The sequence below is a fragment of the Furipterus horrens genome, unplaced genomic scaffold, assembly GCF_987537825.1.
Source record: "Furipterus horrens unplaced genomic scaffold, mFurHor1.1.pri manual_scaffold_13, whole genome shotgun sequence".
In the NCBI taxonomy this organism is placed as follows: Eukaryota; Metazoa; Chordata; class Mammalia; order Chiroptera; family Furipteridae; genus Furipterus; species Furipterus horrens.
The window spans coordinates 56,838,161-56,851,162 of record NW_028327183.1 but is presented as its reverse complement, the minus strand read 5'-3'; the positions used below and the strand labels follow the sequence as shown (position 1 = coordinate 56,851,162).

General features: G+C 56.5%; 2 protein-coding genes across 2 annotated transcripts; both read right to left on the bottom strand.

Moving 5' to 3' along the window:
- Positions 1 to 635: 635 nt before the first annotated feature.
- LOC149995551 (patr class I histocompatibility antigen, A-126 alpha chain-like) lies at positions 636 to 2,989 on the bottom strand. Its single transcript, XM_090260870.1, has 5 exons — positions 2,865 to 2,989; positions 2,364 to 2,648; positions 1,935 to 2,213; positions 1,107 to 1,382; positions 636 to 1,011 (listed from the first exon to the last, which is right to left on the bottom strand). Exons 1-5 carry the CDS (start codon positions 2,926 to 2,928, stop codon positions 791 to 793), a joined length of 1,125 nt encoding a protein of 374 aa, XP_090116996.1. The 5' UTR covers positions 2,929 to 2,989; the 3' UTR covers positions 636 to 790.
- Positions 2,990 to 10,071: 7,082 nt separating this feature from the next.
- LOC149995550 (patr class I histocompatibility antigen, A-126 alpha chain-like) lies at positions 10,072 to 12,861 on the bottom strand. The gene is made up of 7 exons (XM_090259260.1): positions 12,786 to 12,861; positions 12,268 to 12,549; positions 11,844 to 12,122; positions 11,012 to 11,287; positions 10,798 to 10,914; positions 10,332 to 10,364; positions 10,072 to 10,220 (listed from the first exon to the last, which is right to left on the bottom strand). The coding sequence occupies exons 1-7, from the start codon at positions 12,847 to 12,849 to the stop codon at positions 10,072 to 10,074; spliced, it is 1,200 nt and encodes a 399-aa protein (XP_090115386.1). The 5' UTR covers positions 12,850 to 12,861.
- Between the last annotated feature and the right edge of the window lie 141 nt (positions 12,862 to 13,002).

Genomic DNA, 13,002 nt, shown 5'->3' with positions numbered 1-13,002 from the left:
TCACACGACGCTGATAAGGATGCAGCCGCGGTCCGATGCCAGTTGCAGAGACAGTGGTCAGGGATTCTTCAGTCCCAAGGGGAGGCCTGAATGAGCTTCAGCACCAAGTCCCCTGCAGAGCAGCGACGTCACGCTGGGAGAGAGAGTCACCGTGAACACATTCAGGTCAGTCTCAGCGGTGCTCATCCTCCCTCAGCCCCCCATGTGCTCAGGGTGTCCCACTCCGAGAGTCCTCGACACCCAGCTGTTCCCCTCAGGTCCAATGCCCCCCCTTCCTGCCCTCAGGGTCTCACCATGAGGAGCTGCAAGGGGAACAGTGGAGTTCCAAGGGCTGTCGCTGCCTGGGGGAGAACACGACAGCAGAGCTGTGGGGGTGGTGTGAGCCCTCAACAGGCTTAAGCCTCCCCTCCCCTGGGGTCCCAGACAGCCCCTCCCTGCACCCAGACTTACAGGCAGCCTGGGCGTAGCTCTCCCTGTCTCTCCCTGTAGGAAGGAAGGGCTCTGTGAGAAGTGGGGGCAGGGGGATGGCTACATTGTGACCCTAGAGAAACCCCGTACCCGTAAAGTGCACGGAAGTTCCCGGAACTGTGACTGAACACCCAGGGTAGGACCAGCAAAAACGGGGAAAGTGCATGTGTGGGGACTGGACCTACAGCCCATCTGGACGTCTGTCCTCAGCAGGGACCTTCCCCTCTGACCTGTGACAGCTGGGAATCAGTCCCTGTCGCTAGTCACCAGTGATAGATTTGTCCTCCACTGTCCCACGGGCCTCACTGAAGGGTGTCAGCGATTAGGGCCGATGGGCACGCGCCCGTGTGGGGATGCCACGGGCCACTGACCAGGCACAGCGCAGTCCCCCGGGGCTTGATCCCCGAGGACATAGGACACGCAGCCCGCCCCGCCCACCTGAGCGCTTCCTCCTCCACGTCACAGCTCCAGCGGCCGCCGCCCCAAGGAGACCCAGGACAGCAGGGATGCCCGCAGTGATGACGCTGGTCTGAGCAGGGGGCTCTGCGAGGGCAGGAGAGAGGCAGCCTCAGGCCCGAGTCCTCACCCCGCTCAGGGACGCCCCGAGACGAGGCGCTGTGCCCACGCCCCCTCCTCACCCCATCGCAGGGTCAGGGGCTCCGGCAGCGCCCCGTGCTGCACACGGCACGTGTATCGCTGCTCCTCCCCAGGGGGCACCGCCACGGCCGCCCACTTCTGGAAGGTCCCGTCCCCCGCAGGCCTGGTCTCCACCAGCTCCATGTCCTGGGTCTGGTCCTGCCTGTCGCGCTGCCAGGTCAGGGAGATCTCCGCGGGGTAGAAGCCCAGGGCCCAGCACCTCAGGGTGACCTCACGGTCAGAGACGGGGTGGCGGGTCACGTGTGTCTTTGGGGGCTCTGGGGGGCAGGTGAGAACATTCGGGAACTTTGCGTTGGTCACGGGACCCTCCAGCAGCGCTCACGTGACCACCCTGAGCACAGACAGGACACCTGGGATGGGAGAAGGGAGCACAGAACCCAGGCAGCAGCCTGCACAGGGGCACCTGGATAGTCTCCCACTTCTTGGAAAATTCCAGAATCAGGGCCAGAACCTAGACTAGGCGTCTCCAGGCTATAAGGGGAGAACGCAGACTCAGAGGGCGACTGAATGACTCTGCAAAGCCGGGGCCGGGCCGCCAGGTCTCAGTCCGAGAACGAGGGAGAGCGTCGAGGTCACCTGGGGGCCACAGGGTGTGAGGGACCCGCTGTGCGCTCTTTCAGGGAGAGGACGGGCCCCTTATTGTCCTTCAGAGAAAGCGGGGCGTGCGGGTGAGTCACAGCATAAGGAGAGCTCGGGGTCTCTTCCCTGTCCCCACCAGGAGGGGGTTCCGACAGTGACCCCCTTTTCCAACTCTCCCTGTGGGAAGCCCCCTCGTCCCCAGCCCACAGACGAGGCCCGTCCCTGGGTACCTGCCCGCAGCAGCGTCTCCTTCCCCTTCTCCAGGAAAATGTGGAGGCAGCGGTTGCAAAACTCCTCCACACGAAGCCTCCAGTGCTTCACTTCAGAGTCATCCATCAAATTGCGACCCACGGGGACCTGGACAGTCTTGTGGGTCGTGGTCCCGGAGCTCAGGTCCACTTTCATGGTGAGGTATTCGGTGCCGTCGTAGGCTAACTGCCTGTACCCATGGAGGAGGCGCAGGTCCGACCCCACGAAGCAGCCACTCATTTCCTGTAAGGTGTGCGACCCTGACCCCGCCCCTAGGTCAGCCCCGCTCGCTTAGCCCCGCCCCCAGGACAGGTGTACCCCCGACCCGACTAGTCCCGCAGCCTCGGGGAGACCCGGGCCGGCCCGTGGGGATGGGCGTCCTGCACGGGACCCGGGCGCGCGTGGCTCACCGTCCTCGCTCTGGAGGTTCTTCGCGCGCAGCCTGTTCAGTATCGCTCGGGACAGCTGTTCTCTGTACTTGAGTAACCGCGTCCAGTCGTCCCACAGCTGGGGGTCCGCCTGCTGCACCCACTGCAGGTCCAGCCACGGTTCCCGCGGCACCAGCCTCGTCCCCACGGCGCCGCTGTCGTAGCGCAGGACCTCCGTGTCGTCCACGTAGCTGACGCCGACGTACCGGGACTTCCCGCGGCCCGGTCCCAACAGGAAGGTGCCGAAATATCTCAGGGTGTGGGTGCCTGGGGGCGGGAGGACGCGCGTCCTGGGTCCCGGTCGGCCGTAGGGGCTGCGGGACCGGGGGGCGGTGATGGAGAGGAGGGGGCGGGAGAAGGGGGTCCGGGGTCTGGGGTCTGAACCCGGGGTGCTGGAGACGCGCCTTCCCCGGCTCCCGCGCCCCCGCCGGGTCCCCGCACTCCTGCCCCGCAGAGGCCGTTCCCTCCCGACCGCACACGCACCGGCCCAGCTCTCGGTCAGGACCAGGGCCCCCGAGAGCAGCAGGAGCAGGAGTCGGGGCGCCATGACCCACCCCGAGCGTCTGGGGAGAAGGAAATCGCGCACAGGTGAGGACTTTAGTCCCTGATCCACGGTGACGCTGATTGGCTTCTTGGAGTCCGGACAGCCAATGGGAGTGAGAGCTGCGAGAGCGTCATAAGTATCCGGGCAGAAGAACTTGTGAGATGCAGAAGGGAAGCCCGGGGGATATGGGGACACCCCAACAATGAGAGCCTCCGCCCCAGACTCTGTCCTTTGGCTGAGACCCTGAGAGCCAGGCCTGAGGACCCGGACGGTGCCCTGACCCCTCCTCACGCACGGATCTGTTGCAGGGACTCAGATCTCTGGGTGGGGCACTCTCAGGCCCCTCCGCCCACGTGTCGTCCCGTGACCCAGGAGTTGATGAGCAACTCTTGTCTCCGCCTTCAGCTCTAGGCCCTGGAGGCCACTGAGTCGTGGAATCCTGGGAACAGCGGGTTCTGTTGAGTACTCCATCTGCCTCCTTGTTAATAAAGTCTTACAACGGAGCCGGCATTGGGGATTAGTGGGTCTGCCTTGCTTCCCTGACAGCTGCTAGCTAAACCAGGAGTTACCCTGGCTGTATTTTACATATTAATGACACTTGGTAAGAATTCTTTCACTTGTAAAATTCCCCTGTTGTTGGCTGGAATGTCACACCCCCTGTTCTAGGAACTTTTGAAATCTTAATAAAAGGAGAATGAGGCTTCCCGCTCTCCACTGTCGGTCAGAGCGAGCCACAGTCCTCGGTTCGTTACTGGCCAATCATCCTGCCGGCCGGATTTATCTCAGCGTCCGAGACCATAATTAACAGTTCAGAGATCTCTCTGCCTCCCTGTCTCCCTGAGTTCCTGCCCAGCGGCTATTTCATTCAGTGAGTCTAACATCTTGGTTTCAGATCATCTGTACAGTCTTAGGAAGTAATTTTCTGTGACGTGTATCTATCAATTACCATGCAAGGGATAAAACAGAAAAAATAATTCATTTAGGATAGTATTAATAACCTACATGTAAACAGAAATAACTTTTTATGAAAATAACTATTTCCTAAATACAGGAAGTAGTGAGAAGAGTGGGTCTGCTTACATTTTACATTTTTACAAGTCTCAGCACTTATCAGCATCAATAAAAGACCAATGGACTTTCCTATCTGCGTCTGCTTTTAGCCTGTTATTCTGGTGACCGTGCGTGGAAAAGTGCACAGCCTCACACACACACGCAGGGAGAGCACTGTACTGACCTCTCACATGAGCGCGGATCCTCGTCCCCGATCGTTCACCGAAGCTGCGCAGGCGGGAGGTCCTGAAAGGCTCTGTGCAGAGCGGACCCGACGCCGGACAGTGAGCACGTCCTGTTCTGTGACGTTGCTTGTGCGGCCCCTGTGCTGACGCCTGGTTGTCTAAGGGTCGTGCCTTGTTTGCCCGGGTGATGGCATCTCCCAGTGTTGGTGCGGTTAGTGACACGTTATTAAAGAGTCACCTTTGTTCGCAGGTCCCACTGGAAAACTGTCAGCGCCGGGAAGCTGCCTGGCTCCCACGGTGAGACAGGTTCTCCAGATCCCTGGTTTCCCCCTCAGAGCTTCCATTTTATCAAGACAAGTACGGTCAGCGGTCAGTGCCAGCTGACTCTTATTCAGGGGAAGCTCACACTGGTGTTTGGGAACGTGTGTGCCAGGTAACCAACCTCAGGAATCCCGGCTTCTGTGTCACCCATGCTCTGAGTGAGCATGACATTCCATATTTATTTTTTTATTTTGTGTTCATTAAGGACACTTAAGAATTCAAGATATAAGGAATTCAACATATATTTATCTTCTTTTTAAAAAGTATTACTTATTTTTAAATTATAGTTGATGGACAATATTATATTAGTTCCAGGTATACAACTCTGTGATTAGATATTTATATAAATTACGAACGACTCACCCTGAGAAATATAGCATCCATCTGACACCGTACAGAGTTTTACAACATTACTGACTCTATTCCCTGTGCTGGACTTCACACCCCCGTGACTGTGCTGTGACTACCAACCTGTACTTCTTAACCCCTTCACCTCTTCACCCATCCCACTAACCCCATCCCACTAACCCCCTCCCATCTAGCAGCCATCAGTCTGCTCCCTGTACCTATGAGTCTGTCTGCTCAGCCTGTTCATTTATTTTGTTCTTTAGATTCCACAGTGGCTGCACCAGTCTCCATTCCCCCCAACGGTGCACCAGTGTTCCCTTTTCTCCGCATCCTCGCCAGCACCTGTTGTTCGTTGATTTATTGATGGCAGACATTCTGACAGGCATGAAAATAAATAATAGAAATGCTCAGTTAACGTGTGTAAATTTATTAGGAGTTTTAATACTATTTACTGTCCCATGGAAACATCACTTGTTTAACGTCCACTCCTAATCCATCGGGCCGCACTGCAGTGCTTTCTCATGGGTTTCCTGAATCTGTCTTTCTCTGAACTAGAAGGGGCGCTACTCTGAGTATGCATGTGTTAGCCGTTTGTTATTTCTTGTCTCTATTTCCAACTTTTATAATTAATGGGTAGTTTGCATTTTCTCGGTGATCAGTAAGAGTTCCTGGATTAAGGTTAATTTTTTTATTTCTAAAAACGTATGGGAGTGACATTGCTTAGTAACATAAACTGGGGTACGATTCTACAACACATGCTCTGTACACTCCTCTGTGTGCTCACCACCCCAAGTCACGTCTCCTGCATCACCATGTATCTGACCCCCTTACCCTCTCCTTCCTCCCCCACCCCCTTCCTTCTGGTGACCCCCACACTGTTGTCTGTGTCTTTGAGTTCATTTTTTTGTTTTTTCCTTTGATGCTTTTTGTTTCATATCTCACATCGGAGTGAAATCCTACAGTCCTTGTCCTTTTCTGTCTGACTTACTCTACTGAGCATGATACTCTCAAGATCCATCCCTATTGTCACAAATAGCAGCATTTCATCTTTTCCTTTATTCCTCACCCACGGACATGTTTATTGATGAGAGAGAGAGAGAGACATAATCTGTGCCTCCCATACACACCCTGACTGGGGATGAAACCCACAACCTAGGCATGTGCCCTGACTGGGAATTGAACCACCAGCCTTTTGGTGTATGGCAGGAGACTCCAACAAACAGCCACCTGGCCAGGGTGAGTTATTTATCTTTTTTAGAAGTTAGTTAACTGATTTTTGGAGTGGCTGGACCATTATGCATTCCCACCAACAACAGTAGTTCTAACTAGAGTATAATGGCTACAACAGTCAATAAAAAATGGTATACCTCCACGCTATTAATTTTAAAAGTAGAATATTAAAAAATACCAGACTGCCCTAAAGGAAGACCAAAGGAGTAACAAAGAGAAAGAAGCTAAGAGAACAAATAGAAATGAAGCCCTCAGTCTCTGTATTTCAATCGTGAACACTAAACACCCGAGATACAAATACAAAGATGGCTTCTACAGCTTCCTTAATATGACTTCACCCACCCAAGTCACAGACTTTACTGAGGGTTGGTCGTGCAAATAAAATCCAGGTTGAAGGGTAATCTTGCCCTTGGCCGGTGTGGCTCACTTGATTGTGTGTCATCCTGTAATCAAAGGGCTGCAGGTTCAATCCCCCATCAGGGTGCGAATGGGAGGCAACCAACTGATGCTGCTTCTCTCCCATCGATGTTTCTCTGTTTCCCTTCCTCTCTTTCTAAAAGTGATGAAAAAACGTCCCTGGGTGAGGATAAAAAATTTTTTTAAATAAAAATTAAAAATAAAAGAGAAACTACCCATAAGGCTATATCCAGATTCTGTGTAACATGACAGGACTTTGGAGAAATATGAGTGAAATAAAGATACAAAATAATGTAGAAAAACACTTTTTAAATCTGCCAGGTTCCTTATCTTCATCTATGGAATCAAATCCACACCCGCTGTGTAGTGACATTTTTCTGGCTGGCGCTCAGTCCCTGAGCCCCACCAGGCAGGGCACGATCCTGCTGTCTGCATATTAGCATTTGAACTGTGATTTCAACAACGCGGGAGCCCTAGGATCCCTGAGGATCAGTAGGACGGGACTAAAAGTGGGAAAACATGCAAACAAGCATGAGCCGTCTGCACTAGCCATGGATGAGAATGTACTAATGCACTGACATAAAAAACAAAAATGGAATGCAGCGAATAAAAGGTGACAAAGGGGACCCCCAGCATCGGGACGGTGTGGGCGGCTCCGGTCCCTGGAGGCCTCTGTGGGGGCTGCGGGGTGTGTGGATGTGCTGCCGCCTCCGGTGGTGTCTGTGCAGGTGACGCACCGCGGAGACGCTGGGCCAGACCATGGGGACGAGGAACGTGACATCAGAGACCGACCACAAGATGGCGCCCTCAGGCCCGCCTGGTGACAGTGATGGCCATTACCGAGTCACCCCTCAGGAGCAGCAGGCAGGAGGCTGAGAAAGTGTCCCGTGTCCCCTGGGGAGCAGCTGAGCTCAGAGTCACATCGCTGTTGGGGTGGACGGACACTCTGTGCCAGGAGCTCTGGTCACCGTGTTTCCCAACAGGGCCCTTTCCTTCAGCTCCTGCTCTTGTCTGAGCTCTGTTCCCAGGTCTCACACTGTCGTCCTGTGTGACCCTCGCTGGTCTTCCCGTACGTTCTAATGTCTAGTCCCACAGTCCTGGCTGCTCTCAGCCTCAGGTCTGTTCTGTGGCTTTTCCTGAAATAAAACAAGGCCCCAGTACCCCTCACAGAAATCCTTCTACGTTTACATTAGAGAAGTCTGGGTTCCGACAGTGCCCTCCGCGGTCCTGGGATCCGTCTGCTGCTTCAGCGGGGTTTGGACGAACCGACACGGACCCGCCTTCTCCCCAGCCGCCCTCAAACTGTTTTCCGTTCACCACCTTCGGACCCACCTCAGCCATCCCCAGCCTCAGAGACCAGCCAGCAGCGTTTTGTTACCATAATTCTCATTGCTGATCAACCATGAGCTCCCGGATTGACCAGAACTATCCCACAAGGTGGAGGCCGCCGTCCACTGTCCGGTCCCCCTGCACCTGTGGGCCTCCTGCACCCCCTCCCTCTGGGCTTCTGTTTCGAAAGGGACAGCGCGGCTCTGCAGGGCGTGGGCCACTTCTTCTGAGAGTTGGCCGGAGAGAAGCATGACGGTGCTGAGCGTCCCTTAAAGCTGCAAAACCAGCGCGGGAGCCACGTGCTTTTCCAGGACACACGGGAGCCTTCCAAGATGATGGGGTCAAACCCAGGACGCCAGGGAAGCCGCCCTTGGCCGTGGAGTAGCCCCTGAACCAGGCCCCACTCTGCCCACACAGCCCCTCAGCCCCGGGTCGCCCTGGAGAAGCACGTCCTGGACGAGCAGGTGAAGCTCATCAAGAAGATGGGGGACACCTGGCTCACCGCCCAGGCTGGCCATCCCCAGGCTGGGCTGGGCCGGGTCAGTGTCTCCTTTAAAGGCTCCCCCTCAAGCACCACCAGGAGCCTGTGGATCCCAGGAGTCTTTGGTTGGCCCCTCTGCACCCCCTGTTGTCTGTCTTTTGCCTGAGACTCTCCCTGAAACCACGGGACACCCTTTGAACCACCCAGGAGTTCTTTCCCACGCATTGGACCAAATGGAAACAATACAGCTTTTGCAGCCAAAAAAAAAATAATAATAAAAAAATAATAATACAGTTTTGGATTCCATTTGTTCCAAGAAATCACTCGGGAATCATTGCAGAGTTAACGTTCAGAGATTTTCATTATGCCGAACTGAGACCCACTTTCTGAACCTTCTGCTTGACCACTCCTCACGGGAGAGAAGACGGCGGTACCTTCTGTATCTCATGACAATACGTGACCTACCTCTCCTTCCCCAGAAAAAATATGTAAGTGTGGATTTAAGTCCTTTCCCCACCTGGGCCCTATCCCGTCACTGAGCCACGTGGTCCCGAATGTGTCTGAGACCAGGATCGCTTGTGGGCTGGCTACAAAACACTCATATTTCTCCACAAATGGCTGTCAGAATGTTGGGCATGAAGAGCAAAGTTATCACTTTCTTTAATGTAAAATAATTACTTTTATTTCTTTATATTTTTTCCATCACCATTTATCCACCCGTACCCTCCCCACCTCCACACAATTACCACACTGTTGTCTGTGTCTGTGAGTTTATAATTTTTTAATTTTTAATTATAGTCAACATCAAACATTGTTAGTTTCAGTGGCAAAGCATAGTGATGAAACATTCATACACCTTATGAAGTAATCTCCCCATATCTCTAGCACCCATCCGACACCATACACAGTCATCACAACATTATTGATCATATTCCCTAAGCTGTGTTTTATCTGCACCCTACTATGCCGGAAGGGCCACACACACCCCAGGCTCGGCTGGAAGCTGCTCTGTCCAGCAGAGGCTTCGTGACCACGGTGGAACAAACTTACCCAGGACACTGTGTTATGTCTGATGAAATAACTTTTACCGAGGACATTTCTTTATGTCTGGGGGAAGGAAGTGACTGCCTCTCTAGTGGAGACCAGCAGCCAAACCTTCATCCCTCATGCCTTTTATTGAGGAGGACACATACAAGATACAAAATTCATAAACGTCTATCACATTCAGGCGTTTGACAGTAACAGGTAAAATACAAAAATCTGGCAGTCACACTGACTGTTTAGAGTCAAGGTCTATAAAACATTCGGACCAGGTGCAGGGTCCCATACACTCCCTGCTGGAGATAGCTCACACCACATTGCTGATAAGAAAAGCAGAGCAAGTTCTAAAGCACCATGAGCTTAACAAGCGCCCTTTGATCCAGTTCCCATGACAACCCTCTGAGTGGCTGTCAGTCATGTTCCGCAGCCTTATGTTGAGACTTAGAGGCAGGCGCGGCCAGGATGCTGGCGGCTCGTCACGCTCAGGCCGGGTCTACAATTCCCTAAACCAGAGGAGTGGTTGCCCACACCCTACTAATAAGTAGGTCCCTGGGGGAGGGGGACCTGGTGACCAGCTCCTCACATGACGGTCTGATGCCGGTTGCAGAGACAGCGGTCAGGGATGCTTCAGTCCCAGCTTGAATGAGCTTTAGCACCAAGTCCCCTCCAGAGCAGCGACGTCACACAGGGAGAGAAAGTCACCGCGAACACAGCCAGGTCAGTCTCAGAGGTGCTCATCTTCCCTCAGCCCCCCGTCTGCTCAGGGCGTCCCACTCTGAGAGTCTCCGACACCCGGCTGTGCCCCTCAGGCCCAATGCACCCCCTTCCTGCCCTCAGGGTCTCACCGTGAGGAGCTGTGAGGGACACAGAGGGGTGCTGCAAGCTGTCACTGCCTGGGGGAGAACACAACAGCAGATCTGGGGCGGGGGGCGGTGAGCCCTCAACAGGCTTCAGCCTCCACTCTCCTGGGGTCCCAGACAGCCCCTCCCTGCACCCAGACTTACAGGCAGCCTGGGCGGAGATCTCCTTGCTTCTCCCTGTAGGAAGGAAGGGCTCTGTGAGAAGTGGGGGCAGGGGAAAGGCTGCATCCTGTGACTCTAGAGGAACCCCGTACCCCTAAAGTGCAGGGAAGTTTCCAGAACTGTGACTGAACACCCAGGGTAGGATCAGCAAACACGGGGAAAGTGCATGAGTGGGGACTGGACCTACATACAGGCTGTCTGGACGTCTGTCCTCAGCAGGGACCTTCCCCTCTGACCTGTGACAACTGGGACTCAGTCCCTGTCACTAGTCATCAGGTGACAGATTTGTCCTCACTGTCCCACGGGCCTCACTGAAGAGTAAGTGTCAGCGAATAGGGCCGATGGGCACGCGCCCGTGCCGGGATGTGACGGGCCACTGACCAGGCACAGCACAGTCCCCCGGGGCTTGACCCCCGCGGACACAGGACACGCATCCCGCCTCGCCCACCTGAGCACCTCCTCCTCCACGTCACAGCTCCAGCGGCCGCCAGCACAATGATAACCAGGACAGCAGCGATGCCCGCAGTGATGGCCACGATGATGACGCTGGTCCGAGCAGGGGGCTCTGCGAGGGGCAGGAGAGAGGCCAGCCTCAGGCCCGAGTCCTCACTCCGCTCAGGGACGCCCCGAGACGAGGCGCTGTGCCCACGCCCCCTCCTCACCCCATCGCAGGGTCAGGGGCTCCGGCAGCCCCCCGTGCTGCACACGGCACGTGTATCGCTGCTCCTCCCCAGGGGGCACCGCCACGGCCGCCCACTTCTGGAAGGTCCCGTCCCCCGCAGGCCTGGTCTCCACCAGCTCCATGTCCTGGGTCTGATCCTGCCCGTCGCGCTGCCAGGTCAGGGAGATCTCCGCGGGGTAGAAGCCCAGGGCCCAGCACCTCAGGGTGACCTCACGGTCAGAGACGGGGTGGCGTGTCACGTGTGTCCTTGGGGGCTCTGAATGGCAGGTGAGAACATTTGGGAACTTAGTGTTGCTCATGGGGACCCTCCAGCTGCGCTCACGTGACAACCCTGAGCACAGACAGGACAGCTGGGGTGGGGGAAGGGAGCACAGAACCCAGGAACCAGCCTGCACAGGGGCACCTGGATAGTCTCCCACTTCTTGGAAAGTTCCAGAATCAGGGCGAGAACCTGGAGCAGGAGTCTCCAGGCTCTAAGGGGAGAACGCAGACTCAGGTGGCGGCTGAATGACTCCGCAAAGCCGGGGCCTGGCCCCCAGGTCTCAGTCCGAGAACGAGGGAGAGCGTCGGGGTCACCCGGTGGCCCCAGGGTGTAAGGGACCCGCTGTGCGCTCTTTCAGGGAGAGGACGGGCCCCTTATTGTCCTTCAGAGGAAGCGGGGCGCGCGGGTGAGTCACAGCATAAGGAGAGCTCGGGGTCTCTTCCCTGTCCCCACCAGGAGGGGGATTCGGACACTGACCCCCTTTTCCAACTCTCCCTGCGGGAAGCCCCACCCCACCCCCAGCCCACAGACGAGGCCCGCGCCTGGGTACCTGCCCGCAGTAGCGTCTCCTTCCCCTTCTCCTGGAAGAAGTGGAGGCAGCGGTTGCAAAACTCCTCCACCTGAAGCCTCCAGATCTTCACCTCAGAGTCCTGCATGAAACTGCGACCCACAGGGACTTCAACAGCCGTGTCGGCCGTGGTCCGGGAGCTCAGGTCCACTTTCAGGGTGATGTGGTCGGTGCCGTCGTAGGCGAACTGCCTGTACCCGCGGAGGAGGCGCAGGTCCGACCCCACGATGCAGCCACTCATTTCCTGGACGGTGTGCGACCCTGACCCCGCCCCTAGGTCAGCCCCGCTCGCTTAGCCCCGCCCCCAGGACAGGTGTGCCCCCGACCAGGCTAGTCTCACGGCCTCGGGGAGACCCCGGCCGGCCTGCGGTTATGGGCGCCCCGGGACCGGGCGCGCGTGACTCACCGTCCCCGCTCTGGTTCTTCGCGTGCTGCCTGTTCAGGCTCGCTCGGAACATGTGTTGTCTGCCCTTGAGGAACCGCGTCCACTCATCGCAGAACTGTGGGTCCCTCTGCTGCACCCACTGCAGGTCCATCCACGGTACCCGCGGCTCCATCCCCGACCCCGCGGCGCCGCTGTCGTAGCGCACGAACTCCGTGTCGTCCAAGTAGCCGACGCTGACGTACCGGGACTTCCCGCGGCCCGGTCCCGACACGAAGGTGCCGAAATAGCTCATGGTGTGGGTGCCTGGGGGCGGGAGGACGCGCGTCCTGGGTCCCCATCGGCCATAGGGGCTGCGGGCCCGGTGGGCGGTGATGGAGAGGATGGGGCGGGAGAAGGGGTGAGGCAGGGTCACGGTGAGAGAAGGGGGTCCGTGGTCCGAACCTGGGGTGCTGGAGACGCGCCTTCCCGGGTCCCGCGCCCCCGCCGGGTCCCCGCGCTCCTGCCCCGCAGAGGCCGTTCCCTCCCGACCGCGCACTCACCGGCCCAGCTCTCGGTCAGGACCAGGGCCCCCGAGAGCAGCAGGAGCAGGAGTCGGGGCGCCATGACCCACCCCGAGCGTCTGGGGAGAAGGAATTGGGGTTCTGAGTGAGGACTTTATACACGAAACCACGGTGACGCTGATTGGCTCCTTAGAGTCCGGACAGCCAATGGGAGTGAGAACTGCGTGAGCGTCATAAGTATCCAGGCAGAAGGATG

What these genes read in the sequence shown, in the direction of transcription:
- LOC149995551 (XM_090260870.1), bottom strand. Translation starts at nt 2,928, where the DNA reads ATGGCGCCCCGACTCCTGCTCCTGCTGCTCTCGGGGGCCCTGGTCCTG. An exon ending in CCTGACCGAGAGCTGGGCCG is followed by an intron (nt 2,649 to 2,864) that starts GTGCGTGTGCGG and finishes TCCCGCCCCCAG; the next exon opens with GCACCCACACCCTGAGATAT. An exon ending in GAACCTCCAGAGCGAGGACG is followed by an intron (nt 2,214 to 2,363) that starts GTGAGCCACGCG and finishes GGGCGGGGTCAG; the next exon opens with GGTCGCACACCTTACAGGAA.
- LOC149995550 (XM_090259260.1), bottom strand. Translation starts at nt 12,849, where the DNA reads ATGGCGCCCCGACTCCTGCTCCTGCTGCTCTCGGGGGCCCTGGTCCTG. An exon ending in GAAGAACCAGAGCGGGGACG is followed by an intron (nt 12,123 to 12,267) that starts GTGAGTCACGCG and finishes GGGCGGGGTCAG; the next exon opens with GGTCGCACACCGTCCAGGAA. An exon ending in GGAGACGCTACTGCGGGCAG is followed by an intron (nt 11,288 to 11,843) that starts GTACCCAGGCGC and finishes CCTGCCATTCAG; the next exon opens with AGCCCCCAAGGACACACGTG.